We start from the raw sequence: 26,981 nt of genomic DNA, 5'->3' as shown, positions 1-26,981 counted from the left end.
CCTTCCCCTCCCCCACATCCCTCTCACCCCGCTTTTCCCCTTGCCTGAGCTTTACTCCTTCCCCACCTTCCACTTGGCCCTGCCTTCCCCTCCACTGCCCCATTTCCCTTACCTTTCCCTCCCTCTCCTCTTCGCCTCCTCCCTTACCTTTCCACCTGCTCTCCTCACTACCCTCCCGCCCTCCGCCTCTCCTTCTCTCCCCTCCCACGCCCCACCCACCACTGTTTGCTTTTCTCCCGGATCTGGATGAAGGGGTTGCCCTGCCCATGCCCTGCCCTGCCCCATTTGTGGTGGCTGGGGTCTTGCTTCATGGCTGAGGGCTCGGGGACTCAGGCCCCGGGGAAAGGGCCCCGGCTCAGCATCCAACTCCTGAGAGCCCAGTACGAAGGCCTGCGTCGGCAGCAGAGGGCCCAGGCCCACCTGGTGGTGCTCCCGAAAGGTAGGGCTGGGCAGGTGCTGGGGCAAACGTGGAGGGAGTGGGCCTGAGGGGTGGCTGGGCTGCAGGCAGGGGAGGCGGGGGCTACGGGAGCCCTCCTGGTGGGGAAGAGCAGGGACGCCAGCGGAGGCAGAGCCAGAGCCGGGAGGCCGGTTCAGGGCGGCTCTGCTTGGCTCAGTTCCCCTGCCAACTGACCCAGCGGCCTCAGCCAGGCATCTGGCCGGCTGCCCGCTGTACCCGGCCTCTGCTCTTATGTTCTCACCCTGTAGGACTGTTCTGCCTGGTGGACGGGTGGGGGGAGGGCGGCCGTTGGTGCCCCTGCTGGGCCAGTGGAGAGACGGTAGCTCTTCCTGGCTGGGTCTCACGTCCTGCAAACCAGAGAAACTGGCTCTGGAGAGAGCAGACGTGGCATTCCCAGGAGGCCGGGCGCGGGCCAGAGGCAGCACAGGGCTTAGGGACTCAGGAGGCACCCTGGCTCATGGAGCTTGCTCATCATAGTCTCAAACAGCAGCCAAGGAAGCAGGAGATACAGAAGCCTCAAGGGGAAAAGTCTCTTCCCTCTGGGAACTCAGATTTTATTCCTGGAGAAAGTTTGCGGCACAAGGCTCAATCCCAGCCCTTCCCTCTAACAGAGGAGTGACTGGGTCAAGGGAGGTGGAAAGGTTAATGCTGTTCCTGGCGGGGGGGGGGGGGATTCACCACCAAGATGAAGGCACCCGTTTCTCCTTTGGGCTATTGCCAGCCAGTGGGTTCTGTCTGAACCGAAATGGCAGAGTCAAATAGCCCTCCATCGCTGCAGGGCATACACCGAAAGGTTCCTAAAGCCCTAGCCCATCCTCAAAGCCCTAGCCCATCCTAAAGCCCTAGCCCATCCTCAATAAATACACTGTATTTATTCATTCAGTCATTCAGCAAACATTCATTAAATTCAACTACTAGCAAATGAAAGTACCATGCTTAACACACCCGTGATTCAGACTCACAACGAATCCCCATAACTGGCGTGTCCCAAAGATAACTTGAACTCGACCTGCCCCATTGAACTCACCGTCCCCTGCCCCAACCCCCCGCTTTGGCTCTTTCTCCTAGGCTCTGTAACTCAGTGCCCTTCTCCCCTAGCGTCATGTGATCACTTAGGACCGGGTAGCTTAACCACAGATGGGCTGGCCAGGCACTGCTTTGTCAGGAAAGACTCCTGATTCCCAGGCCAGGTCAGCCACTCTGTGGGACTGTTTTGCGGTCAGGGTCCAGGTGTACCTCCCACTTTAGTCCTTTTCCTCGGTCTCTGTGGACCACAGGCTGTGATGGACAGCTAAGGAGGCTCCTCTCCGCCACCAAGACCTGCCTGTTCACCTTAACATAGCGGAGAGGACACTAGTTCCTGGCTTCTCCCATCACGTCCCCTCCTCCTCTGTTCTCAAATAGGTACATAACATTTTGACTATTTGTGAAGGTTTTCGTGCTGAGAAAAACCGTGTGGTCCTCAAATGGGAACAGATGTCCGGTCTCACCACTGTTGGCAGAGATGGCCACACCAGTCCTGTTTTCTTAGATTCCCAGAACTGGAGCTCAGGGCTTCCTGCTGCCTTGAGACCTCCGACACCAGCTCCCTGCCCCTGCAGAACACGTGCCCGAACACTCACTTTGTCCTGTACGGGGCCTCGTGCTGCGACACATGCCCGAATACTCAAGAGAGCTTCACGGACAATTCAGAGGGAACCCCGGGCTGGTCACAGACCTGCTGTCCTGGGAACGTGCCTTCCAGTCATCCCCACCACCTTCTCTGCCACCAAGGGTTGACAATAAACTATCACGTGCCGCAAGGTGGTAAAAATACATCCCCAAGAAAGAAGAGGGACATCAGTCTGGATCCTCACCCCTGCAGCCAGTTCAGGGAAGCAGTGGGAGCTGCTGATGTGTTCTCAGAACTGTGTCTGTGGGAGGGGAGAAGGGGAAGGGCCAGTCGTCCAAAAGGAGCATCCTCTACCTTGGGTGGGAAACCTGTTAGTTGAATCCCGGAACAGAAAACCCTGTAAGAGTAACCTTTTCCCCTGGCCGGTGCATGTGAACCTGTACCTACCCTTCTGTCAGCTTGACATGCTAGTTCCCCAGCTCACTGCAGTTAAGTCCTGGAGTCTATAATTAAACCCAGTTCTGCTTGAGATTTTTCTTCATAGCATTGGTTACCACCTGCGATTTTATTATAATATAGTCGCTTGCTAGAATGACTATAGAATATTTTCTGTATAAATTGTTAAATTATATAATATGATATCTGTATAGAATATATATTATAACATATTCTACCCCACTAGAACCCATCCATGAAGATGCGGATTTTGTCTCAATGTTTACTGCCGTATTCTCAGAACCTAGGATAAATAGTCCCTGGCATATAAGGAGTGCGCGATAAATATTTGTGGAATGAATGAATAATTGTGCCTGAGTGTGTGTTAGAGAGCTTGTGTGGGTGTGAATGTGTGGGCATGGGAGGGAATGCACATGTGTGAACATACGTAAGTGGGGTCATGTGGGACCCACGTATGTGTGTGTATCCACATGCAATGTACCGGCCGCCTGGCTTCCTTGACGTTTTGGGATCATATTCCTTCAGCTTGAAAGCTCTGAGACCCCTCAAAGGAGAGCTGCCCATGTACATTCTGGTGGTGACCCTGCTTGTGCCTTGCTTTGTCAGGAGGGTACGCGTCTGCTCCTGCAGAGTCCATGCTCAGTGCTGTTTGGATTAACAAGGAGAGAAGGTGTTCCCTGTCTCTGGAAGAGGCAGATCCTGAAGCAGAGGTGATGCTGGAGGAGGCTGACAGAGGCTGTCTTCAGGTCCCCGAATCTCCATGGCACAAGCACCTAGAGATGCACCGCTGGGTCCAGACCTTCCATCAGGAAACCGGTCTTCAAGTGAAACACAAGGGCAAGCTCATGGGGTCCGAGCAAAGGCTCCCTCAGGAAGGAGACCCGGGCTCGTTGGAAAACAATCAGATGACTCAGCAAGGGACCAGCATTCTGGAAACAGCCCGGCATGAATGTCAGGAGGACAATGTCCAAACAAACGCAGCGGGATCTGGCTTAAATATCGGCATTCAGTGCCCTCCTTCCATAAAGAACCCACACAGGTCTGAAAAACCAGCTCACTATCCATTTCCCCAGAGGAAAACTCCCAGGATCTCTCAAGCTGCCAGGAACCTGGGCTTATATGGCCCAGCCTGAGGCTTTCTACTCAGCCAAATGTCTCAACTTTGAAACTATCGATGACCTCATCAAAGAACACGGGAGGCAGAGCCACAGCTAGGGCCTCTAGCTATGCACAAGAGCTAGACTAACTCAGTTGCAAGGATTCTGAACTTCATGGTGGACACACAGTCTTGCCCTTCAAAAAAGAAGAGATTGCCTAGACCAGATTGCACACAGTCCAGGATGAAAGAGGGTTGTCTAATCGATGCGATGTGGCCTTATTCTGCTTATATACAAAGACCTTGCTATGGAGCCCTAGATGCCCATTCTTTGGGGAGGCCCAGTAAGACACCTCCTCTGTCCCTAGAAAAGGGAATTTGCAAACGTAACACAGGCGCCCTAGCCAATGGAATGCCTTAGCAGTGCCCTGGAGTCAACGGGCGTGGGCAGTCTTGTTTTCAGTATCTTCTGATGATTTCTCACATGATCTGGAGAAGATGAGCACTGAGAATTGCCTTTTTCTGGTTACTGTGCCTGGAGGCCAGCTCACTTAGAAGTCACTGCATTCATTGGGAGTGACCACACCATTTCAGCTAAGACTCCCAAAGTATGGTCACTGTGGGTTAAACAAACAAACAAACAAACCTACTGTTTTGTGTGTTAAGGGTGTTTAGGCCATCTCTCACCTCTCACTGAGACTGTACATTCCAGACCAACCATTGGTTTATTTCCTTGCCTCTCTCCCTCTATTCTTTCCTCCCTCCCTCCCTTTCCTTACCTTTCTTTTCCTCTCTTCCTTCCTTCTATCCTTCCTCCCTTCCTTCCTTTCTTCCCATTTGTCTGTCTTCTCATCCTCCCCCCCCCACTCTCTGTCTCCTAATTAAGTTCTTATTAAACACTGCCAGTGATTGAAGATATATAGTAGTTGGAGCCTGAGCAGGAGACAAAGAAATGCTCCTATTGGAAAATATGTAGTCCCCACAAACTCCTTCCTCTTCAGCCGAATTTGAAGAACTCAGATCCTTCCTGGGATATTTTAAACTCAAGAAAAAGTGAACCAGGTGTTACTTGGGTGATGAGAAGAAAGTCAGTCTTTCTTGGTTAATGTTTAACTTTAGGAATGATATTTAAACACACCAAAGGTGCCTTTCCCTCATATCAGACAATCGCTCTGTAAAGTTTCATTTGTATTTTCCTCTTTTTCCCCAATGGCGATCCTGTCTTGTCCATCTTCATCCAGAGTTGTTAACTAGTTGTGTCATTACCTGTCAAAGATACGTATGTGCCTGCTCATTGGATCACCCAGAAATTCACTGCAGTTTGGGGGTTTGTTGCATTTTTTTGTGAATAATTCTTAAGAGCCACGGTTAATTTTTTTTTTTTTTAGTCTAATGGAAAATAAGGGAATTTTCTGAAAAAACTTTGTCCTCCGCTTTTGTTGTAAAGAGGATTCCCAGGGGCTACTGGGTGGCTCATTCAATTAAGCGTCCAATTCTTGATTTGGGCTCAGGTCATGATCTCACTGCTTATGAGATTGAGCCCTGTGTGGGGCTCCATGCTGGGAGTGGAACTTGCTTAAGCTTCTCTCTCTCCCCCCCTCCCTTTCCCTCTGCCTCTCCCCTGCTTGTGGCTTTCTATAAATGAATGAATGAATGAGGATTCCCATAAGTAACCCCTCTTTCTACAATGTATCAGTCAGACAGGCTATGTTTTGCTGCGGAAACAAACCTTCAAATCTTACAACAGAATTTTTTTTTTCACTCATGAAAAGTCCATGTGGATTTGGGCAAACTTCCCAGGGCAGCTCTCGTGCATATATGGCCGAGAGTTCAGGCTGCTTCAGCATCATGGCACCTACAATATCGATAGTGGGTTCCCTCATCACTGTAGCAGGAGAAGAAAGCCAGGTACACAGTCATGTACTGGCTTTCAAGTCACTTTTGCTTACGTTTCATTGTCCAAAGCAAGTGTCATAGTCCTATCTTCACTTCAAGGGTATGCAGTCATCCCAGGTGCCTGGAAGGAGAGAAGAAATGGAAAGCATGGATGAACAGCACTAATGGCTAACACAGGTAGATAGGGGCCAATTATAGCACATTATTAGATTTCATTCTGCATACAATAAGTAGTCATTAAGAGATGTACGTATGAGACTAAAATGATTTAATCTGCAGTTTAACCAGATTACTTGGGTTGTTCTACGGAGAATGAGTTGAGGGTCACATTAAAAGGCAATGGCCGGAAACGGCCAGGACAAGTTCGGTGGGAGAGATGCTATCAGCTCAAGCAAGAGTGGGAGCTGAAGAGACGGGGAAGAAGTGAATACATCTGATGTATATTTTGGAGATAAAGTCATTAGGATTTACTGAAGGAAGATTACAACAAGGGGTCCTGAGTTGGGGATGTTCGTGAGGCACACAAATGAAGATATCAAATAGGCCGGTGGATAATTGAGACCAAAGTTCTGGACTGGACATGAATTTAAGGGACACTAGTATGTGGAGGCACTGAAAAAATGAGCAAAGGTGAGCTCACCTATGCAGAGTGTCGAGAGAAGACAGGGTCCAGAATAAAGTCCTGAAAATGCACAGTTTACTTGGTTGAAAAATCTCTAAGGATTTTGCCAATCCTTCCTTAGAAGAGGTGGGGCAGAGGGAGGAGGGGGCAGTTGAAGGACACCGCAGAGCAGGATCCTGACTGGGGACAGAAGGAGAGCCAGGGTGGTGGGGAGTCACAGACCTTCAGAGGCTGGACGTGGCACAGGTCACCCTCCTGACTGCAAACCTTCCACAAATCCCCATTTTCTAGATCCACATTCCTCAGTCTGGAGTTGCTTTTCCTTGAGCATGGGTTAGAAGGCCAGAGTCCAAGAGGCGATGCCTGCGTGGGAAACCTTTTCAGCCAAGAACAGGCCAGGTCAGTGTCCACAAGTTCAGGTCTGAGCCGACTGCCCACCGCCAAGGCTGATCGGACAGAGCACCCTTGTCCCCGAGGCCTGGCCTTCCCTGGGCCCGAGTTGTTCTCGTGCTGAGGATCTAGTGTTCCCCTGGAAGAGCTTGAAGGAAGAGAGGGAAAGGGCAGGGCCGGTTTGGGATCCTTCCTCCTCCCACAAGGCCGCTTCTGCCAAGAGCATTAGACCAGAACCATCCCTCTGTTGCTCGGTCACACTCACACTTCCACCAGCCCATGGGCTGGCACACCTGCTCGGCTAGTCCGGGCCGTCATACCAGCCACAACCGATTTTCTCTCTCCCGTGCTGGGCAGGACTGGAGCTAACCTCTTCCCCCACTCTCCACAGTGCTAGCAGAGGAAGGCTCTCATGAACTAGGGACCACCCAGCTCACAACAGACGGCCCTGCATCAGGCCTCCCAGCCTTCCCACCACAGTGAGGACCCCTCCCCTCCCCAGCCCAACCTGCCACCACGTGGCTGCTGGTGATGGCCTTCAGTCCTCGGGCTCCAGTCTCAGCACTGCCATTAGGAGACATGACCTTGGCTGGGTTCCCGAACTCTCTGAGCCACACGAGTCCCAGTTACAACATGAGGCCACAATAGCCCCTGTGGGCAAGAGCAGGGACAGGAAGAGGCCTTGGCATTAGCTGGCAATTCCGCCATCCCCACTAGGGGCAGCCTCCCTGCATGCCACCTCAGCCAGGATTCCCTAACTTTCCATCCCAGTTCTTGCCTCTGGCTCAAGTCAGATCCCACAGACCTCCCTCCCCACCCCAGCACAGCCTGGAAGCAAATACCTTTAAGGCCAGCGGATCAGGGTGGGGGGTGGGGGAGGAGGAGCATGGTCCCCTTGTCACACAGCCCTCCCCCATTCAGAGGGTACAGCCTTTTGGCACCAGGGTGGAAGGCAGAGAGAGAGCACAGGTGGCTCTTTATGTGAAAGGTTGTGGTGTCTTTTGAGTCTCTCTTCCCTTGGTTGTCTACACTGACCTAGCTCATGGTCTGTGGGCTTCATGTGGACAGGTGGTGGCCCCCACAGGCTCGTGCAGACAAGGAGCTCCATCCCCTAGCTCCAGCCCTCCCACCCGCTATGCATCAGAGGTCTACCTCTCTTGACTGGGCGCCTGGGTCTCATCTACTCTCTGCTGGCCCAGCTGGGGCCTGTGCACACAAACAGGAGCCATTTCTGCACCTGCTTGTTGCCATCACCTTTGCTAGAGAAGGTGGTCTAACTTAAGCAAACCAACTCCAAGCCTGTAACGCCTCTAGGTTACAAAATTGAAACCTAAGGACAACCAGTCGCAAACAGCCAACTAGGCGTTGGGCTATAGCCAATCAATCATTCCTTACTCTAGTTCCCTGGCTGCTGTATCCAAATCTCTCCCTGAGCTTCTGCTGGTGGAGCACCCCTCACCACTTTCAATTGGGGGCTGCCTCAGCGGAATAGATTTTTGCTCAAATAAACTCTTTGAGTGTTTACCATGCCTCAGTTTATCTTTTAACACTATGTGAAACTGCTCCTGTCTGATCCCTTCCCTTCGTTTATTTCTACATCATCATAGCTAGGAAATCCTCTTGAAACATTTTTGTCTTGAAACTACTGGTGGCGAGATTGGTGCTCCTGTCTGGAGGCCAGAGAGAACCCTATGACTTTCTAAATACTGCTTCTTAAAACCTAACCCTTCCCCAGCCGCTGATGCACTGGGTATCCCTACTTTGCACTAATATTCCTTTAGGTCACTTCCTTGCTGTTTAGAAAGACCCACCTGACCCACCGTCAACATTTTCTGTCTGCACATAAATTCCTGAAGTTTTTTTTTTTTTTAATTCCTGCTGCAATTATGTTTCGTCCACAGCTAATGAACGATTCGCTTCCTGGAAAGTATTCAAGTGACTAAACTTTTCATTTTCATTTTATTTCTTGGCTCTGGGCTCGTGGCAGTTCCATGAAGTTTTCCCCCTTCACTGCCACCCAGAAAGAATACAACCACAATTACGAACCCTTTTATCTCCCCTCCTGTTGTCTGTTCATTGATGAATCTACCACCTGGCTGAGGTTTTTGTTGTTGTTGTTTTCTTTTTGGTTTATTTTGTTTTGCTTTGCTTTGTTTTTATTTTTCCAGCTACTTTAATTATAAAAGTCTTTTATGTTCTCCAAAAAGAAAAAGAAAAAAAACCCCAGAAGGTAGCAGTCTAGTACAAAGATATACAATTGGAAGACGTTACCACCAACTAGATCTGACAATAACTCATACTGAAGACGCTGAAAATAAAAGCAAATTAAAACAAAGTACTAAGCCAGGGGTCTTATTTAATCAGGGATGTTCACCACCTAGAACTCTTCCAAATAATACAGTGCTTGGTTACTCTAAAAAACAGAACCAATGAGCCTGGAATCAGGCTGTGCATATTTTGAAAAACTTCTATGATCAACACCATTCCTGATAAAGAAGCACTGTATTAATATGAACCATGTTAGCTCTAAACCAGGACTTCTCATCCAGATATACCTAACCCTTCCCCAGCCTGGCTGTTTTTATCCATCCCCGAATTCCCCAAGCTCAGGATCACAACCAAGGCTTGGCAGCATGCCAACCTCTCAGCCTTGGCCAAGAAATGGAAGAAGGAGGGGAACGGTGGTGGTAAACACCTCGTCCTCTGCCAACCCACACTCCCCACGTGTTATTAAGGAAAGCCTGATCTGGCCCTCAGGATCAGTAGGAGATCTAGGTCAGCGAATAACCTCCCGATGCAGGAGCAGCTCTGCTCACAAGAAATGCAGAGCTCTCCTGGTGGGAGGGACTGGAGACAGCTTGTCCAGACTCCTGCCCCAGCCATGAGTCTCCACCCCCTGCCAGTCTCAGATTCCACTTGCCAGATTCTCCCCCAACACCAGACACTCGCTTTCCTTTTAAGGTTCTGCCCATGGCACTTGTGGCTACATTCACAACCTGAGGACTAGGAGCGATGGTCTCCCAAAACCCAAGCTCCTCTCTGCTGAGCTCTACCACGTGCTGACAAAATCAATGGGAAGACCCCTGACCAGCCACGGACCACCGCCAGTCTCCAAAGGGTGTGTGTGTGTGCAAAGGAGACTCAGAACAAGCGCTCGCTGTGGCCAGACCCTGGTGATGTGGCCCAAACATGAGCTGTGGGCCCCCCGTTGCCCCTCGAGCCTTAGGCACGCAGCTGGGTCGGCCCTGCCAAAGGCATTGGCCTAAGACAGTGCTTCCCAACCCTGACTGCACAAGAGAATCATCATGGAACTTGGACAATATCTAACTAAATTACAATCTCTGGACTAGGGCCAGAGCACTGATATTCTATATTTTTCTTTTTGATCAAGGCATAAAACAGGTCAGGTGTGGCAAGTGTGTGTGTGTGTGTGTGTGTGTGTGTGTGTGTATTTTTTTAAGTAGGCTTCATGTGCAGTACAGAACCCAGCGCGGGGCCTGAACTCATGACCCTGAGATCAAGACCTGAGCTGAGATTAAAAGTTGGATGCTTAACCAACTGAGCCACTGAGCCACTCAGGCACCCCTCTTCAGAGTATATCTTAAAGACTTATTTATGTGTGTGTGTGTATACATATATATATATATATATATATATATATACTTATTTTCATAGATACACCCACACACACACAGCATAGATCAAGATAAAAATTGCCAACATTCTAGGAAGTTCCCTTCAGCCTCTTCCCAGTAACCGGCCACAGTTTCCCAATGTCCTATTTTCATTTTTTGCATCGTGAATAAAGCTAGTATTGCTCTTTGGACGTGTCCTTTGGTGGCATTTGCTTTCATTTCTCTTTGTTAAATTCTCACCGCCCTCTTTTTTTTTTTGTTTACAGATGCCTGTCTAGGCCACCTGGGTTTGAGCAGGGGCAATTTTTGGTAGCTCCCCTCAGATATTCTAACGTTTTCAGCATCCAGACCCACTACCTTAGGACCACGTGGATTGCAAGCTGGAGGCTCAAACAAAATTACTCAAGGGACAGAGGCTTCCCTCTCTTCTTCATGTCCCCTCTCCTTTGGGTCCTATGCTTCTTCTGCTTGACTTTCTAAAGAGGGGGAGCAGGGATGGGGACCCACCCTGCGGGGGAGACAGCCCATGCACATTGTATCACACCAGCTTTGGGGATGGGAAAATCTCACCCCCGGGTCTGGGGCTCTCTAAAAAAGAGAGTCCACCAGAAGGGTCATTGATCCTCCTGCCAACATGCAGGCCAACTGTATTCCTTCTGGGGTAGAGTTAGGTGGAGACAAAGCCTTGGACTTCCTCTAGGGCCCACCTGTGTGCCCTTCACCCCCCGTGGAAGCCCAGGCACATGGGTCACTTCTTGCTGGAGGGTTCTGTAATTTCAGGATTCTTGTTGAGATGAACTGGAAGCCATACACAGACGACGGTGAACTCGATGATTTCAGTGAGCAACACTTCAGGGCAAGGGCCCAGAGCAGTCTGGGTAAGAAGCTCCCGAACACAGTCTCTGTGGTATTTATCCAGCGGACGAGGAGGGTGGGCAAAGAGTTATTTTCAGAGTGTTATAGAGACACTTTAGAAATTTCAGAGTGATTGACTTTGTAGCGATTGGGGTCACCAGTGGTACCCCGGCCGATCACCTAGCTCCGTGGTTCTGCAGACCAGCAGCAATTTCTTCGCTGGGTACAGGTCAGAAATGAGAATTATGTGGCCCCATCCAGACCTGCTGACTCAGAAACTCTGGGGGTGAGGCCCAGGAGGGTGGTTTAGCACGTCCTTCGGGTGACTCTGAGGCAGGCTCACGTGTCACGATACAGGCTGTTCCCCGCCTTCGCGTGTGATCGGTACGCACGGGTCACATTTGGCGGATTTCCTCTTATAGATTTCTTTAAGCAAAAAAAGATCCCTGTAGTGTTCCGAGCACTTGCACAGAAACGAGGAGCATTGCTTCCTGGCTTTGGAGAGACCACTGTGACAAGTTCGCTTACTGACTTTCGGCCCCGGTTTCCTACTCTGGTCTAAAGAAGGGCAGTCCTGGTAGCCTCTGCTGGAGAGAGAAAGGAGGTGACAGGGAAGAAAAGTCACCCCTGCAAGCCCTGTAGGAAGGGCACAGAGCCCCCGGCCCTTTGTCCCAATAAGCCCCTTGCTCGCCCGTGGCGTGGAGAGAAGAAGCCCAGTGTGCTTGCTTGCTGAGCTCAGGCTCCCGGGTTGTGACTGGCAAGTGAACAGTCTAGTTGCAGAGAGAGAACAAATCTCTTCCGGGTACTGAGCTGTTCCCGCGTACCAGACTCTGGGCTGCGACAAGAGAGGTGGATGCACAGGAATGTCACATGCTCTGTTCTTCAGGACGTAAGCAAAGCTTCTGCACATAGAACAGGCATGACACATATGGCAGATAATCCTAAACCCAAATCCTAAACCACAAGTGGTAATACACTAAGAAGTCGAGTCGGAGGAAGGGGAAGGCTAAGTAAGAAATTCACTTAAAAGATTTTTTTTTTCTTTAGGTTTATTTATTTTTGAGAGAGAGAGAGAGAAACAGAGCATGAGCAGGGGAGGGGAAGAGAGAGAGGGAGACACAGAATCTGAAGCGGGCCCCAGGCTCTGAGCTGTCAGCACAGAGCCTGATGTGGGGCTCGAACTCGTGAACCACGAGATCATGACCTGAGCCGAAGTCGGAGGCTTAACTGACTGAGCCACCCAGGCGCACCAGAAATTCACTTTTTAAGCAACATTCTATTCAGTGGATCTCAAGAACTTTGGCCATCCCAATTTTTTTTTTAATGTTTATTTTTGAGAGTGAGAGCGAGAGAGTGAGGGACCATGAGCAGGGGAAGGGCAGAGAGCCAGGGGGACAGAGGATCTGAAGCAGGCTCTGCCGATAGCACAGAGTCCGACACGGTGCTCGAACTCACGGACTGCGAGATCAGACCTGAGCCAAAGTCAGACGCTTAACTGACTGAGCCACCCAGGCGCCCCCATCCCAATTCTACCCCAGCGAACTTATATTATGGTTAGCAATGACCAGAAGCCCAAAGAATTAAAATGCCAACAGCAAATCTTACCTGACAGCTCTGGTCTATACTGCATTTTATTATGTTATTTTGTTTTATTAAAAACAAAATCCATGGTCATGGATGAAATTCATGGCTGGGCCAGTCACTTTTTTGACCACTCACAGAATCGGGAAGTGCTCTGGCCACAAAGTCGCAAAACACAGTTTCAGTACAGAACTTAAGGCATCCTATCAGTGTCATTTTTAACAAGTAAAAGATCTCTGATTTCATTGAAAGGTAAAACTTCTTCCCCACAGCTCGGGGTTAGAGGTCCGCAGTGGAAGGGTGGGAAGCCTGGTTAGTGCTCACCTACCCGGAGTTTCTAGTTCTCGTCCTAAACGACGTAGAGAGGTTCCTATCCTCTCCAGGGCTGGGAGTCGGTAGTGGCTGGGAGGGAGGGAGGTGAGGTAAGACCTTACTTGATTGATACCACCATGAAAGGGCAGGGAAAGAATTAAAGCCAATACTGTGCGCGGGAGTGAAGCCCAGCTTCCGTCTGCTGTTGTTCCTGCCCTTCTCTGGGCAGCCCGGTGTGCAGGATCTAAGGACACCTCACGCCTCTTGAACGAGAGGCCCATCTCTGCTCCGGTGGACACCCACACCATGCTTTGTGCCCGCAAATTCTAGAGAGGAGGCCTAATGTGCACAGCCAGCTCTCTTGGCTATGTTGTTACGAAGCCGGCAGCTACCTCCTTCCCAATCCCCAGAGAGCATATAACAAGCTTCTTGATGGCTCCTTAATACCTTCTCTCTCGGCTAGAGGCCAGGCAGCCACTCCAGCCCCCTCTGTGTGGATGGGACTCTGAGCTCACTGAACTTTCTCTCCAGCAACCCTCTGCTAATCCCCAACTCCTAACAGGTGCAATGGAAAGTTATGTGTGGAGTTAAACAGCATTACCAAATGATTCCACAATCCCACTCGTAGGTATGTGCCCCCAAAGAACTGAAAGTGTATGTGTGTGTTCACGGCAGCGTTACTCACAATAGCCAAAAGGTGGAAACAGCTCAAATGGTTATCAATGTGTGGATGGATAGATAGATGTAGTCTATCCAGGGCACCTGGGTGGCTCAGTCGGTTGAGGGACCAACTCTTGATTTCAGCTCAGGTCATGATCCCAGGGCTGTGGGATCGAACCCCGTGTTGGGCTTCACGCTGAGTGTGGAATCTAAGATTCTCTCTCTCTCTCTCTCAAAAAAAAAAAAAAAAAAAAGAAAGGAAAAAAAGAATGTAGTGTATCCACACAATGGAAATACTACTTAACCTTAAAAAGGAAAGATCTGACACATGCTGTAAATTGGATGAGCCTTGAAACCATTATGCGAAGTGCAAGAAGCCAGATGCGAAAGGTCATTTATTGTGTGATTCCATCTATATGAAGTTTCCGGAACAGGCAAATCCATAGAGACAAAAGGCAATTTGTGGGTGCCAAGGGTGGGGGAGGGGTAACGAGGAACGGCTGCTTGATTGTGGGGTGTCTGTTGGGGATGACGAACGTGGTTTGGAACTAGAGAGTTCACAGCATTGTGAATGTACCAATGTACTGACTTGTTCACTTTAAACATGATTAAGTTACGTGAATTTCACCTCAATACATTAGGATTTTTTAAAAGTTATGTATGCTTACCCAGCAAACCCTGTGGCTCCCTCTTCACATCTCTGAGTACATCCCTCTGTCTCGTCCACAGGGCTCCGTCCTGGTGCTCGTCTCTGTTCCCAGCTGCCTTCCTCCTGGGAAAGCTCCTCTGTGGTGCTCCCGCTGCCCTCCCTGCAGGTGACAGACTCCCTGTGGGAGAAGCTCTGTGCCCCTCCTCCACCTTACATGCTGTTCGAGCAAATCACCTGAGTTCTCTTTGGTCGTGTTTACGGAGGCCAGAGAGTTACAGCCTAGAGCCCTCATTATTCCCCTTGTAACGAGGCTTTCTTTACCTTTCCGGGTCACCAGACTGATTGCCAAGGACCAAGTGCACTTAGCAAGCAGATGGTTTAGGTGACATTAAGAACAGACTATGAAGGTGCATCGAAAAGATAATGTGTGTTACTTGCACACTAATTACCTTAAATGCTCTGCTGCTGACAGGGCTCACGGCATTCAAACGTGCTACGCTCAGCCTTGTCACAGGCAATGGGTGTAATTCAGGAGAGAGACATATCAGAAGGGGTCTGGCACTCTCGGGAACAGTCTTCTTTGTCCTCCCATTGCTGAGTCACACAGGTCCCACATCCTCAGTGGTGTACACGCAAAGACCCTGAGCAGTAGGAACCCAAGGTCTCCCTGTGGTGGGAGTCTCTTGTAGGGAGCTGGTCCTCCAGGCACATTGAAGCTACGCGGCCAGCCTTCAATGGTCAAAACCCCACAGCCTCCACCAAAACCAGGTGCATATCATTATCACCACTAAGCTTTGCTGGCAGATTGATACAACCCTCCCCCAAACAACTCATGAACCCGTGGTCATAGAACGTCATTTATCTTTCGTTAATACATTCTATAGCATTAGCAAAGTGTCACTGCCATGCTCCAGCAGCTCTGGAGGCAAGCGGGAGGTCCTTTCTGACCGGCTGATGTTAACTCGGACCGAAAAATACGGCAAACGTATTCAGCAGCCACCAGCATCTTCTCAGGGTCAATCTGCATGGCTTGCAACTCTGAGAAGGTAGCTCAAGTGCAAGCAGCTGCATGACACAGACACGTTCCATAAAGTCCTGCTCCACCGCACTGGGTGAGACACAGGTGGCATGACTGAGGGGCAGCCGAGCACAGTCAGCTTATTTTTATCGGTGACTGTCCCTGAGGCTCCCCAGCCCAGGCGAAACTTTCGCACGAGTCCCCATTAAGCATGCCAACACTGCTTCCGGGATACATGGGATTTGTGGGACGTGGGTGTTTGAGTGGTATCTGTGATGCACAAGGAGGCATGCGGTATCCCTTGTGTTAAAAGGCATGGGATATCCTGATGAGTGCAGAGGACTTTCTAGCTCTGTGTTCCTCTCACCTGTCCTTGTAACTATTTCTCTTCCCATAGGTTGTGCCGTTATAACCCCGGGAAAGGATAAACTTGATGGGGACTATGTACCAAGAGAGGATGTGCGACTTAGATCACGTTTTTAACAGCTTATTCCCTCAGGCTTCCTTTGGATTGTTCCCTTGCCAGCTTCTGTGGTAGCAATAGAAATTCTAGAAATAGTTTCCTAATCTCTAAAAGCCAGTCTAGCTCTGGAAAACAGTGGGGAGGTTCCTCAAAAAATTAAAAATAGTATCTACCCTATGACCCAGCAATAGCACTGCTAGGAATTTACCCAAGGGATACAGGAGTGCTGATGCATAGGGGCACTTGTACCCCAATGTTTATAGCAGCACTTTCAACAATAGCCAAATTATGGAAAGAGCCTAAATGTCCATCAGCTGATGAATGGATAAAGAAATTGTGCTTTATATACACAATGGAATATTACTTGGCAATGAGAAAGAATGAAATATGACCTTTTGTAGCAACGTGGATGGAACTGGAGAATGTTATGCTAAGTGAAATAAGTCATAGAGAAAGACAGATACCATATGTTTTCACTCTTATGTGGATCTTGAGAAACTTAACAGAAGACCATGGGGGGAGGGGAAGGGGGAAGAAAAAGTTGGAGGGAGGTAAACCATAAGAGACTCTTAACTGAGAATAAACTGAGAGTTGATGGGGGGAGGGGAAGAGGGGAAAGTGGGTGCTGGGCATTAAGGAGGGCACCTGTTGTGATGAGCACTGGGTGCTGTATGGAAACCAATTTGACAATAAATTTCATGTTAAAAAAATTAATAAATAAATAAAATAAAAGCCAGTCTACTGTCTTAATGCAGGGGAGCCACGGCCACTGAGGGTCCAGGGAATGGGCACACCCACATTTTCAGTAAATGGTTTCACTGCATCTTACCATTTCCTAAAGCCGAACCATGCCCATGACAACAGGTCCTGGAGGGGATGGAGGGACAGGATGACAAAGACACTAACTTAAATCTGCCCTCAGAGCTTGAATACTCCCCTTGGACTGTAATGTGAGACAGAAATAAAATGTCTTCCTTCAGACACTGAATTAATTATTGGGTCTCTTTGTTGGCAGCCTAGCTTTACCCTACTCAGTACAGAAGTGGACATCTAGAGCTGGAGTGATTCTGTAAAATGTGTGTGTGTGTGTGTGTGTGTGTGTACATGGGAACAGCAGGAGCCGATGAAAATGTGCCTGGGCTAGAGAGCCGGAGATCATTTCTAGGGCCACCAAATGTCTTCATTTGCATGACTCAGTAGCATTTGTGATAATGTAGAGGGCAGCCCACATGCCCAGCCGGAAGGAACCAGAATTTTAGCATGTGTTGGCTCTTAGTGACATTGGCAGCTTTTAACGGACTATCGATGCCCCACCCACAACCCCACTTCGATGTACACACCCAGTTTCCAGCTGTCAGCAGCTGTCCTGTCCTGAAGGCATGTTCTCCCAGGCTGAGAGAAAGCAGAACTGGCCCAGGACCAAGATGGAAATTTTGCTATTGAATCAAGTCGATGAGAAGGAAAGTTGGGGAGGTAAGCTGCCCGGATTTGCATCCTCCTTCCACCCCTGGTCATGTCATGGGCACACCAACTTATTCAAACTCCCCGAGTGGGAGTTTCCTCCTTTGTAAAATGAAGATACTACTAGTATGTAGTTCAAAGGAGTGTTGTTAAGAACTGAGTGAAATAATCTACCTAGAGCGCTCAGCACAGTGCCCGGTACAGAGCTGGCCCTTGGGAAGCAGAGCCATTGCTGGTGGAAGCTCGCAAATAGATATCTGCTGCCACCTGGTGGCAACGGCCAATTTTCCACTGAAACGTAAGTGTAAGTAAAGGGCCGCATTTGACCTCCATGTAGGATTGCACATGTGGTGGTTTCCATTTTGGTGTTTTCGGTGTGGCTACATGTAAGATCTCAATGGAGCCCTGTCTTGTGTTAAGAGTGGGAAATGTCCAGGGCCCCCCGGAGAGGCTCTTGGCTGGGAAAGCCGCTTTCACCTTGGAGAGCACTGCCACCTAGTGGCCATACTTCATACTTGCCGTCAAGGGGGAACACTGACCACAGGGAGAAACTCCACCCTTCCGATGATCCAGGGTGGTGATCACGCAGCCCTCTTGTTCATCTAAGGGAGTTCCTTCCTAAATGTCCCCTTGCAAGTTCCTAGCACCTTTCGATCCTCCATTGATGAATTCTGGGACATTTCTGGCTTCTACGAAACATCTTTTCACTTGGATCTCTTTCTCTCTCTTGCCCAGAAGAATATGGGTCCTATGCCACCAGGAATAATTAAAAGCATGCTAAGACAGTGCAGGTTATCACAGGATGGCCCTATTTAACAAGCAGCTGTGGAAACATTGCCTGACTTTGAAGCAGCTCTGTCCCCACATTCCCAACGCTAACAGCCCCTCCAATTCCAGTCGAAAGCATCTGAACGAGCCTCATTTTCATTTGTCCTCATATGCACAGAGGTGGACACATAGTAGGCACTCAGTAAGCATTTGCTGACTGAATGCAGGGCTTTCAAGGAAGTAAACTCTGAGCACATCCGTACCAACCATTTATATTCATTCCCCACAGCAATTCCAGAAGTCAGAAATCCAATCTAAAGTAAATGGTCAAAGGTTCCACTGAAGAAGTGGTGAGCCTCAAATCTGAGGTCCCTGTCTGATCCCAAAGGTTTGTCAGAGGGACACTGACAGTGACAATGGAAATACCCATACGAGCAGGGACATCGTCTGCAGCACGGGCTCTTTGGGTTCACATACGTGGTCTTCTCGGCATTCCTTCCTCTCCTCTCCTCCACCACAGACCCCAGCAACAGGAGTGTGCACATGACCTAGGCTGGCTGTTTTTGCCACCTGGGACTCATCATGATCATCACACGAGATGGTCAGAATCCCGAGTCCCTGATTGCTACCTGCTGGGACTGGTTCAGCAGAGCCACTTCAGGCCAATGAAAGCTCTGTTAGTGAGAGCTCTAGCTCCAGACCTCTAGGATAGCCTGCGTTTTCTAATCACAATAGTTTTTTTTCTCCGCCAATTGTGAAATTTCAGGGATCCTGGGAACCAGTCGTTAAACTGTTGGCATCTTGAAGTCAGCCATTGCAGGAATATTTATACCACAGAAATCTGCAAATGCTTATGAAGAAAACGGAAAGAATGACCTTGGCTTCATCTCCCAGAAATAGTCCGGTGACATTTTTGGTCTTTGTCCGTTTGGGCTTTTTTCTCAGTGTGCAGCTATTAGAGGCTAGAACATGCCTCCCTTGTAGCTTTTTCATTCTTCAGTTTACCCAAGTGTTAACCACTTGCCTGCTGTCAGCTGGAGGGGTGGAGGGAGCAGAGCCGTGAGTATCAGAGAAGGAGTAACAAAGCCCCTTTGCAGAGTCCCTCCCTCAGTCACCAACACTGCCCTCTGTCTCCTGGGACCCGTGAGAGGGGCCAGTTCAGCTCCTCAAGGCCTTTTATTCATTTCATTTTGATGTTGCCCCAAGAACTTTCTGTAGAGGGTCAGATAGTGAGGCAAACACATTTCTCCACTAGACGAGCGATTCTCAACCTTGGCTGCATGTTAGCTTCTCAACCTTGGCAGCTACTGAAACCTGCCCACGTTCATAGCCATGTCCAATTAAGACGAAATGAATCAGAAGATCTTGGGGTGAAGCCCAAGGGCCAGTCTCTCTAAAAAACACCTGATGATCCTACGTGCGGTGCAGCCACGGTTAGGGGCCACAGAACTGGACAGTGAGGCACAAGCCTGGTGCATATGAGTCTTTCCTGAGATGCTTTTAATTTGTATTAATGTCTGGGCTCCAGCCATTAATGAATCCAAACTTTAAAGCTTTTTCCGGGTGATTCAGATGGAGTCCGAATTGAGAAGTGCTGCTCTAGACCAAATGAGAATGGCCTTTTATTTTGCATCTTATCTCAAACCGTGCAACCATGTTAGTAAAACTAAACGAAACAAAGCAAAACAACACTTATGGAGTCCTGATGTTGCTATCACCCAGACAATAAAAACATCTTCCAAAGATCAAACGAATCCCTTGATCTTACCCTGGATCAAAGTCTGGATAGATAGATAGATAGATAGATGATAGATATTATCTTCTCTTTACATTTTCTTCTTAATTTGCTCAGCCTTTTTGCTGGGGGTGGGGAGGTCGTCTTTTCTCGACAGTCTGAATGGAATCAAAGCTCTGCCTCACCAAGACCCACAAAGCATTGAGTTATATGCTGGGCAAATGCACAAAAGCCCCCGACAAATATTCAAAACAACCCAGAACGATGTGTGGCTGTATCTGCAGCTTACAAATCATGCATCAATCCCCCCATTTTCAAATGGAAGTGGTATGCCCAGACCTCATTCATTACTTACTCCAGATCAGTGATTCTCAAAGTGAGGTTCCTGGACCATCACCACCAGCAGCATCTCCAGGGAACTAGTTAGAAAATTCTTGGGCTGCATACCCTAGACGTACTGAATCAGAAGGCTGAATCTGTGTTTAATGAGCCCTCCAGGTGACACAGACTATTGCTGGGGCAGGAGAGCCAGTGCTCCCCTGAGGCACATCAGTATAAACAGCCGAAGACCCCTGCAGAGACAGAATGTGGCCTCAGTGGGTGGGCAGAGAAAAACGAAGCAAAGGAGAGGTTTGTGACTTTACCTTGCCAGGTGCCAGCACGTCCATTCCAATTGTTCGGAGCCCACCACCTGTGAACTGAGAACAAAGCATCTGGATAATTCTCCCGTCAAGGTTAACTGACACTGAGATGACTAGGTCATGGCAGAATTAAAACAAAAAAAAAATTTTTTTTTATTATGCAAACATTCTTCTTTCTCGGAAAGAAAACATCTGAATGCTTGGGCAACATTTAGAAATTGCCAGTGTGGGGGCGCGCCTGGGTGGCTCGGGCGGTTGAACATCCGACTCTTGATTTCAGCTCAGGTCATGATCCCAGGGTCATGGGATTGAGCCCTGCGTCAGCCCTGAGCATGGAGCCTCTTAGGAGCCCCTCTCTCCTGCTCATGTTCTTTCTCTCTCTAAAAGAAAAAAATAGAAAACTTAAAAAAAAAAAAGAAATTGCAGGTATGCCATCTGCAACTATTTCCTGAGGCCCCGTTCTTTGCCTTGGTATCATCTTTAAAGCCTGTGAAAGTCTCCCTTTCGATTCCCCACTTGTTTTCTGTGCTCCCGGCAGCCCCATTCTGAATTTTGTGTGGGTTCTGTGCAGGGAGATACATAGTCACCACACTCTTATGGCATAGGAATCCCATAATTAAAATGAGCAATGCTCCAAAGTGACTCCATGGCCTCATGTGTCCCACAACGGTTGTCTGACACCAATATATACAGGGAGGGATGAACCCGGAGTAGTGACCATAGGTCTAGGTCACAGCAAAAAGCCCACATATCCGCCCTTTACCCATTAGTAGTAATGCCTCGCATTAGTTTTGCCCTAAGAGCTTCCTCCATGAGAATCCCTGAAGAACCCTTCCACCCTGACATACCAGACTCTGCAACCCGTTCCGAGTACCCAGCCCTGTGCACGTGACTTCCCTGGCATGGCCCAGCACCCCCAGATGATAGTAGTGATGGGTGCAAAAATGACCAGGACGCGGAATCCCTAGCTGATCACAACGCGCTGCCCCAGAATGTTGGAAGGAGTCCCATAGATGGGAGAGATGGAGGAAGAGACCCCAAGGAGAGTGGCGGTGGTGGGGAAGAGCTGGAGACAGAAGGTCTGCGCTACAGGTAAGTGTGAGGGGCCAGAGGGTGAACGGGGCAGCTGGACCCTGAAGTGGCTGTGAGGGAGTAGACGGGAGGGCATGAGGAAATTTGGGGAAGAAGCTTCCTCATTAATCTGTGGTCTTCATATGCTCTTTAAAGTCTGAAATTCTCCATTCTTCAGAGGGGAGCTGAATACAGGTGCTGAGAATGTGATAGTAAGAATTAGAACCCAGGAGCCACATGCAAAGCTTGAGTTTTAACCATTTGTCCTACTGTTTGCCCAGCCATCTCTGACCTTGGAGTACACCTACCTCATCCAGAGGCACCCGAATCATTTCCGGGGTCCCGTCAGAGGTTTCTAGGCTCTAGCCAGGGCAGTTGGAGACAGCATGGCAAAAAGGGGCATTGGGACAGCCTGTCACAGGCGGGGGACCACTGCCCCACCAGCTGGTATAGCCTTTGTGGTTCAAGTATGCAAGAGGCAGATGCCGACACACAGAAGTCAAGGCCAAGGGCGCCTGCGTGTCACCGTTTGGCGGGTCCGTCTTCCGACCTCCCTCCACCCCCAGTCAAACAAGTAGCCATGGTTTATAAAAAAACACAGCACACACCGGGTTTTAATGAGAAAATAATTGTATACTTGCATCGAATGCCTCACAATCACTATAAAACTGAAGCAGGATAATAACATTTAAGTGGTTAACATACACAGGAGAGCCAGATACAGAGTATAATTTTCAAACACAGTATTGCTGCTGTTTCCCCCCCCACCCCTCCTCCAAAAAAAAAAAAAAGTCATTTGGGTAAAGGGCAACACAAAATCAAAGCTGGCAGTTCACTCACTGAATGCTTAAAATTCAGGAAATTGGTTCTGTCACTAAAACTGGATATATTCACCATCTCTAAACACTTAGGCTATTTTTTTTTCAATACATAGTTTAATTACATCCATTCTTGAGTTGGAAAAATGTTTGTCTTCAGAGACAAGAGTCAACACTGTCTTAGTGTTTCTTGTTACACCTTATATGTGTGTGTTGTGTTGTGTTGTGTATGTACGTGGACACCGATCTATATACTGCTTATACGTCATTGTCTAAGGTGGGCAGCATGCAGAGGTGTAAAGAGGCAAGGAAATTGCATTGTGTCACCCGAGTAGACTACAGCCCAGCCTCCTACCACTGACAGACCCTGTTTCCATAATTTCTGGATGAGAGAGCCAAGGCATGTCAGTAGTTAATCAGCTCCCGAGGAAAGTGAACATCTATAAACACTGTGGAAGGGAACGCTTTCAGGAAAGCTTTTAACATCTACAGAATCTAAACATTTGTTCTAGTTGAGATTAACAAGCTTGCGTGCTATTTGGGGGCAGGGACGAGCATCAGAGGCCAATTTCTTTGACAGGCCTCTTCCTCTTGATGGATTAGGCAGTAGTGACTCTCCTCCAGGGGTCTGTTGCATGTTCAGAAGGTTAAAGGGGTTCCTTTGGGATCCCAGGGCCTGGCACGGTGCTGTGTACAAAGCCCGATGTTTTCTGAACGGGTAAAAAACTCAAGAGCACAGAGAAAACCTGGCTCTTCCAAGGGAACTGCAATTTACATTTTAATAGGATTCTAAGTGAGTGGACCAAGGAAATCGACAGCAGTCCTCAGAAGGCAGCAGAGGGAACAAGCGAATGTTGCAGATGTAGGGGCCACAGTTAAGCAGCGCTGTGACTGTGGGAGGCTCACAGAAACTCTGCATTTGTTGCCTTATCCACACGTGGAGCGAGGACCAAAGGATCCCTGCTAGAACTCTAGGCAATGCTTCTGGTTCAGTCAACTGTAGTCAAAGGCCAATTTGTCTGCCTCCAAAAGATTCCACGAACTGGGTGGCCTCCTAAGCTTCCCATTCAGCTGCAAATTCTCTTCTCAAATGTAGGTTTAAGATGGGTGGGGACCCGGCTTCCTTCAAAACACAACAATGTCAGGTGGGTCCTGAGGGCTGTTTCCTCTTGGGAAAGACAGTGTTTGTCTATATCAAGTCTGTGTTCTCTACCAGATTCAGAGTTAGTCCAGAAAACACGAAGCATGTTTCTTTTTTTGTGCATCTCATAAAACCATCTGCTCTCCAGCCATCCTAGCTGCCACTGTGCCCCTGAGCCACAGGAAGCTCTTGTCCCATCTTTTAGTCACATGCCTGCCATGGGAACGCTGAAAATCCTCCGGCAAGGCAGCCTTCCTGGGGGCTCCCATTTCACCCGTCAGGACTTATAGTCTAACACAGACCTCATTTTCCTGGGAATGTCTGTCTCCATGCCAGCCTCCCCCACTTGAAAATGAATTCCTTGCAGCAGGGATCTTACTTGTTTTATGTCCCCAATGGCTAGCACATTTTGTTGAATATTCCTTCACGATATTCAGGAGAATAAACCACATAAAGATGGTGCCAGCCACCGATCTCTAGAATTTGGCTTCAAATTGCAGGTTCCTTTGGCAGTTTTAAAGGATCCTTGTAAGTTATCAGATGGTTGCCTTTCCACTTTATGCCTACCGCTTGCCTGTGAATAAACTTTCCCCCTAAAGTCAACACTACACTATTAAAAGAAGCAAAGGTAATGTGCCTAACATCTACGTACACACTGTTGTGGAGTTGTTATTTGTCAGAATAACATATTAGAGCTTATGACATAACAGTATAAAAACAAAAAGGAATTTTAGTGAGGTCTGGCTTCATTATTGCTCTTTTAAAAACCATAGTTTTAAAACAAATAGAAAAAAGAAAGGCTGGTCAGTTTTTTTTCTCATGGCCAGAATTAAAAACTTTTCTCATCCAGAAATTCAGGGTACCCAATTATTGAATACCCATTTCATATTGCTTTAAATGACAGTAAGATAGAGCTGGCATCCTTTACAGTATACTAAGCTATGAATACAAAGCATGAGAATAAATACGGTACTTCTCTAAATGTCAAATTACAAAACTGCTCAAAACTTTGCAATTGTGACTCATGCAAATACCATGTTAGGTCAATTTAATATTACAAATACTGCATCAGGTCGGTGCCTCTATATCCCTTTTCATAAAAAAGAAATTCTCACTCACTCCTGACGCTGGCAAACAGCTTTGGAGGAAATAACTGTACACCCTTGTCCCATGAGCATTCTGGAATTTTAATCCTTGCACACACACTTTACCCAAACACACAAAGGGACGTGCATGAGCACGCACGGGCACGCACGCGCACACGCACACGCATGCACACAAACACGCACACACACGCACGCACACACACACACCATCTTTAGGATTTGTAGCTGATTCCAAGCCTGCACTTAGATTTCTATTCTATATTTTTCTCTTTATCATTCTGAAAAACGCTGGTTGCTCAGCAAAAATAGTATCTGTTACTTCCTTAATTTCCCACGTTCTCCCTCCCTGTTTCTCTGTCTACCTTCATGTCCTTTCTTTAATGATTCCTTTCTGATTGATCCAAAATAATCTGTCATTCTTCCTACTAAGGTCCACTTTATAATATAAAATATAGTTATAAACACCTTTTTATTTCCTGTCATCTGCCTCTCGAAGGCAGAGTTTGCCCTTTTTTCAATTATTGCCACTCTAAAAATACCCCCACCATCTTGAGCCAAGCTGTTGGATGTGTACAGATTTTATACATGGATATACTCCCCCCATCCCATCATAAAAATAGTTGTTGCCCACTAAATATAGTTTTCATATGAAGAAACATAATTGTGAAAATGTGTTCTCATAAACGGCAAATTAGTCAATACTACAAGCAGACGAGATCCTAAAGCTAAAATAATCCATTTGGTTTGGCTTTCTCCCTCTTTCTCAACCCCCTCATGTAGAATAGATTGTGTATGCAACATGAAGAAACATTGTCTTAAGAAGGTGGATTTTATATATTGCGATCATTAATTGCTCCCAATTAAAAACAATTAGATGTAAGAGAAATGGAATCCTAATTGCCTCTCCTGGCAGATATAGAGAAACTTGCATTTCATTTTACGGCTGCTGGAGTAAACGGAGTTATTCCCACACCTCTGATGGCTGTGAGCGACGGTAGGGAACCGGTGCAGGGAGTCTCCAACACCCTGTAGATTGCACCGGCCTGGGCTCTGCAGCTCTAAATGGCCCTGTCACCAATGTTTGTCATCACCCAGCGAGGCTGGTCTCAATTCCGCCTGGAGCAACCATGTTGATTTGCTTGTTACTGCTTTGTCTTTTTGGATCAATTGTGGATTGGTCCAAATCCAGGTGATTCTTTTGAGTCTCAAAAAATCCTTTGTCTTTTGACTCCTGGGTGTTTATAGAGTTTGATGGGTAGGCTTCTTTTGACTTTATTTTTCATCGTTGGTCATTGCAGCTTCTGGTCTACATAAGGATTGTGGAGTTTGTTTGCACTTTAATAAATATTCCATTAAAATGCTTCGATGTGTTGATTGCTTGGTTTCTTGGTAACCCAAGCACCTAAGAAGCTTCCTGGGTGGAAGGAAGTTTGTTACTCATCGTCCTCTTCCTCCTGGTTGGCATAGATCCCTGCCTCCCAGCGCAAGGCCAGTGCGCTCTTTCTTCGATTAACCCGTGTGGCCTCAAGGACCTGAAGAGAGAGGGAAAAAAATTAACCAGAGTTCATGGATGTTCACTATGTACACAAATCAACTTCTCCATGTCTTTCCTCCTTCCTTCTCAATAGCATATAATAAAGGGAACGTAAGACGGTCTGATACTGCTGGGAGGTAGGAGAGACATGGTCAGTAAAGCAGGCTGGTTGGTTCTGGATATGCACTCATTTCCAAGCCAGATTTCATTTGCTCTTTGACCCATAGTTTTCAATATAGAAAGATTTAATTACCCTGAAATGTTCTGCACCTCTTTTTGAACTACACTTGACTCTGCACTAAGTGTGTTGATAACACAGATCTCTACATGTTATCCGGTCAGTGCTGTCTGACAGACATTACTATCTGTGTTATCAATATGGTAGCCACTAAGCTACATGGCTATGGGGCACAAGGAATAAGGCTAGTGTGGTTGAGAAACTAAACATTCAAGTTTAATTAATTTTAATTTTAATATCCTCAGGGACCCTGTGACTACCATATTGGACAGCACAGCTATCGACCGTCTTAGTCTCTTTGTGAACAAGTAAACTGGAAAATAATTCCAAACAACTGGACCAGTGTGGATTCAATCTCTCAAGCTCTGTGGATTTACATAAGCTATGATCACATTTATATCATAAAAGTCTACTTTGGTATAACCAAACTGCCAAGAGAAACTAAGTGGAAAGAAAAATAGTTTCCCAGGCCAATAAAAAGCAATCCGAGCATGCCAACACAATGTCAGGGCCACAGATGCTAATAAATAAAATGCGAGGTGACAACATCAAGGACAGATAGGCTCACCACCATCAGGGTAAGGCCTCCCTCCCTTCAGTTCACTAGAATAGTCTGTGGACTCCTGAGGGAAAACTTCAGCCAGGCTGCTCCAGCTTTAGTCTGATCAAGATGGATGACATTCAGGTTGCCAACATATGAGAAATGGCTCAGTTTCATGGCACTGCCCCACAAGGGAGCCCATGCATGCCAACCAATTAAATTACT

The 26,981-nt window shown here is 47.9% G+C and overlaps 2 protein-coding genes across 3 annotated transcripts in view; one reads left to right on the top strand and one right to left on the bottom strand.

Moving 5' to 3' along the window:
- The first annotated feature begins 246 nt into the window (after positions 1-246).
- On the top strand, positions 247-3,658 carry CUNH9orf152 (chromosome unknown C9orf152 homolog). Its single transcript, XM_047100401.1, has 2 exons — positions 247-439; positions 3,132-3,658. Exons 1-2 carry the CDS (start codon positions 247-249, stop codon positions 3,656-3,658), a joined length of 720 nt encoding a protein of 239 aa, XP_046956357.1.
- An 18,332-nt stretch (positions 3,659-21,990) lies between these two features.
- LOC124502799 (A-kinase anchor protein 2) overlaps positions 21,991-26,981 on the bottom strand; it is a 107,027-nt gene continuing 102,036 nt past the window's right edge. The window contains exon 4 of one of the 2 annotated variants that reach the window (XM_047067452.1): positions 21,991-25,975. In XM_047067452.1, coding sequence (XP_046923408.1) covers positions 25,877-25,975 — 99 coding nt within the window. In that variant the 3' untranslated portion in view covers positions 21,991-25,876. The remainder of the gene's footprint in view (positions 25,976-26,981) is intronic. The other variant, XM_047067451.1, reaches the window with a different exon arrangement.

Source organism: Lynx rufus, unplaced genomic scaffold (assembly GCF_022079265.1).
Source record: "Lynx rufus isolate CCGP_SWC_20201006 ecotype Redwood Valley unplaced genomic scaffold, mLynRuf1.p SCAF_10, whole genome shotgun sequence".
NCBI lineage: Eukaryota > Metazoa > Chordata > Mammalia > Carnivora > Felidae > Lynx > Lynx rufus.
This window is presented reverse-complemented; position numbering and strand designations above follow the sequence as displayed.